Source organism: Rana temporaria, chromosome 1, assembly GCF_905171775.1.
Source record: "Rana temporaria chromosome 1, aRanTem1.1, whole genome shotgun sequence".
Taxonomy (NCBI): domain Eukaryota; kingdom Metazoa; phylum Chordata; class Amphibia; order Anura; family Ranidae; genus Rana; species Rana temporaria.
In genome coordinates, this window is record NC_053489.1 from 641263308 (window position 1) to 641265644 (window position 2337).

The window sequence follows — 2337 nt, forward strand, 5'->3', positions numbered from 1 at the left end:
CCTTGGCTTGTCGAGTTTCTTGATGGCTTCACAAGGAACTCGACGAGCAAAACGTTGTGTTTCGCCCGTCGAGTTCCTCGGTCGTGTGTATGAGGCTTAACAGTTACAGTTGCTCGTGCTCCCAATCAAACTGTCAAACCATCAAATGTCTGGTGTAATAACTGATCACATGGGCAGCATCATGGCAGTTGCAGATCAAACAGAGGCCAAGATGGCAGCTTCCTTGGCTGAAAAGGATAGGAGGGTTTAGTTCCACTTTAATATTCTGCCCAATGGAATGAATGAACATTTAAACGCACCTAAATGTGTTTGACAAATGCAGCTTTAGGAGCCTTTTCAAAGCCGCTTCACAGCCAAATTTCACCCACACCATTGCTGGCACTGGGGAAATGAAAATCTGTCTCTTTTCTGCGACAGAGGTACATTAATGATATATTGGTACATCGGGAAGCTGGAATTTAGAAAAAAAGGTGCACTTAGCCTATAAATGAGAAGTTCTGGAGACTTTCCTGATTGATGATATTACCAGGATATATTGGAAGGACCAGAACTTTACTTCTATTTGATGAGGAGCTCAGAGTTCTAATCCACCAATGTCCCCGAGGAATTCTCTGTCCCTATTTATTAAAGGTCCCATCAGGATTATCAGTTCTCTTACTAATAATAACAATCCATTTATCAGATTTATTCACATGAATGTTCCAGTGATGACATCTGTGATTGTGTTTCTCTATAAAAGAGGAAGGAGGTTTTTGTACGGCTCTGTATCACTGTGTGAGAGGGTACTCTATACTCTGCTGACAGTAATATTTGGCTTCATCTTCTTCAGTCACACCAGTAATTGTCAGAGTGTAACGAGTGTAAGGAGATCCACCACTACTACCAGAGAACCGGTCTGGGACTCCTGTGTGTCGGGTGGCTGCACCATAGATGAGAAGTGTTGGAGACTTTCCTGGTTTCTGTTGGTACCAGGCTATAGCATTGCCAGTGTAAGAACTGGATGTACATGTGATGGTGACTGTCTGTCCCGGGGACACAGAGCTAGAATCCGGAGTCTGAGTCATCACAATCTCTCCACAGGATCCTGAGGATGGGGAGAGACATATTGATTATTGATTTCCTATCAATCCTGATGTGTGTATTTATTGTACAATGTATAGATGTATGTGCAGAGGATGATGGAAGGAGCCTCATCTCTCACCCTGAATAGAAATGAAGATGACAGCCAGCAGATAACTGGGAGAAATCATCTTGATGTTTCTGGAGGGTCAGATCCAAACTAGAAGACGTCTCCTGTACAATGAGATATATAGAGAGAGTGAGAGGGGAGGTGTTCCCCCCACACACTGTGTATGCAAATACCGGGGAGAAGGAAACTAGAATTCTCAGATCAGTGATCTGTGATAGAAACACTCCAGTGGATCTCATCTACATCTGATCACACTAACACATTATACTCACCACTGTTCATCTCAACGAAGGGGAACAATTATAAAACAATTAATGGATGGATGTGAGAAGCATTGCCCACCCTTGAATAAGTCTGGACGTATTTTTCTTAATACAGTGATTTGATATGATCTCAAGTCTAATGGCCGTAATGCTGTATTCTTTTCTGAAATATCGCTGTAAGAAAAATACCACATTATGGCCACTAGATGGAGCTGACGATCATAGGAAATCACTGTATACATGCAGATTTTGTCATGGATGAACACAAGCTTGTAAGGTTCATCCAATAAATTCTGTATAAATAGACCCCTAAGTGTCATAAGATGTCACACTATAGAAGCTGTGAATCAAAAAGGTAGGAAAAAGAAGCATATGAATCCTGCTGATAACTATATATGAGCTCGTTAAATTGAAAAAAAAAACAAAAAAAACATCAGTAATTCTACATCCAATTATTACATTTATTATCATTATTTTATACACAGTTTTTAATAGTACATAATAGTTTACATTTAAAGGGGAGGTTCACCCTAAAAACCACTTTCTCTAATTACCCTGGCCCCCCACATTACAATACGATTATGCCTGTTATGTTTTTTTTGATGCTGTACATACCTTCGTACAGCTATTCACCCGTGGCTACGCCCACTCCCGCGGGACTCGCAACCCCCGAAGCCACGGGTGAATAGCTGTACGAAGGTATGTACAGCATCAAAAAAAACATAACAGGCATAATCGTATTGTAATGTGGGGGGCCAGTGTAATTAGAGAAAGTGTTTTTTAGGGTGAACCTCCCCTTTAACCACTTGCCGAACGGCCTCACGGCAATATACGTTGGCAGAATGGCATGGGCAGGCAAATGGACGTATCTGTACATCCTTTGAA

General features: G+C 41.5%; 1 gene segment (V, D, J or C); it reads right to left on the reverse strand.

Moving 5' to 3' along the window:
* Window positions 1-767: 767 nt before the first annotated feature.
* On the reverse strand, window positions 768-1311 carry LOC120924497. The segment is given in 2 exon segments: window positions 768-1084; window positions 1202-1311. Coding segments are annotated over 2 exon segments (366 nt in total).
* Between the last annotated feature and the right edge of the window lie 1026 nt (window positions 1312-2337).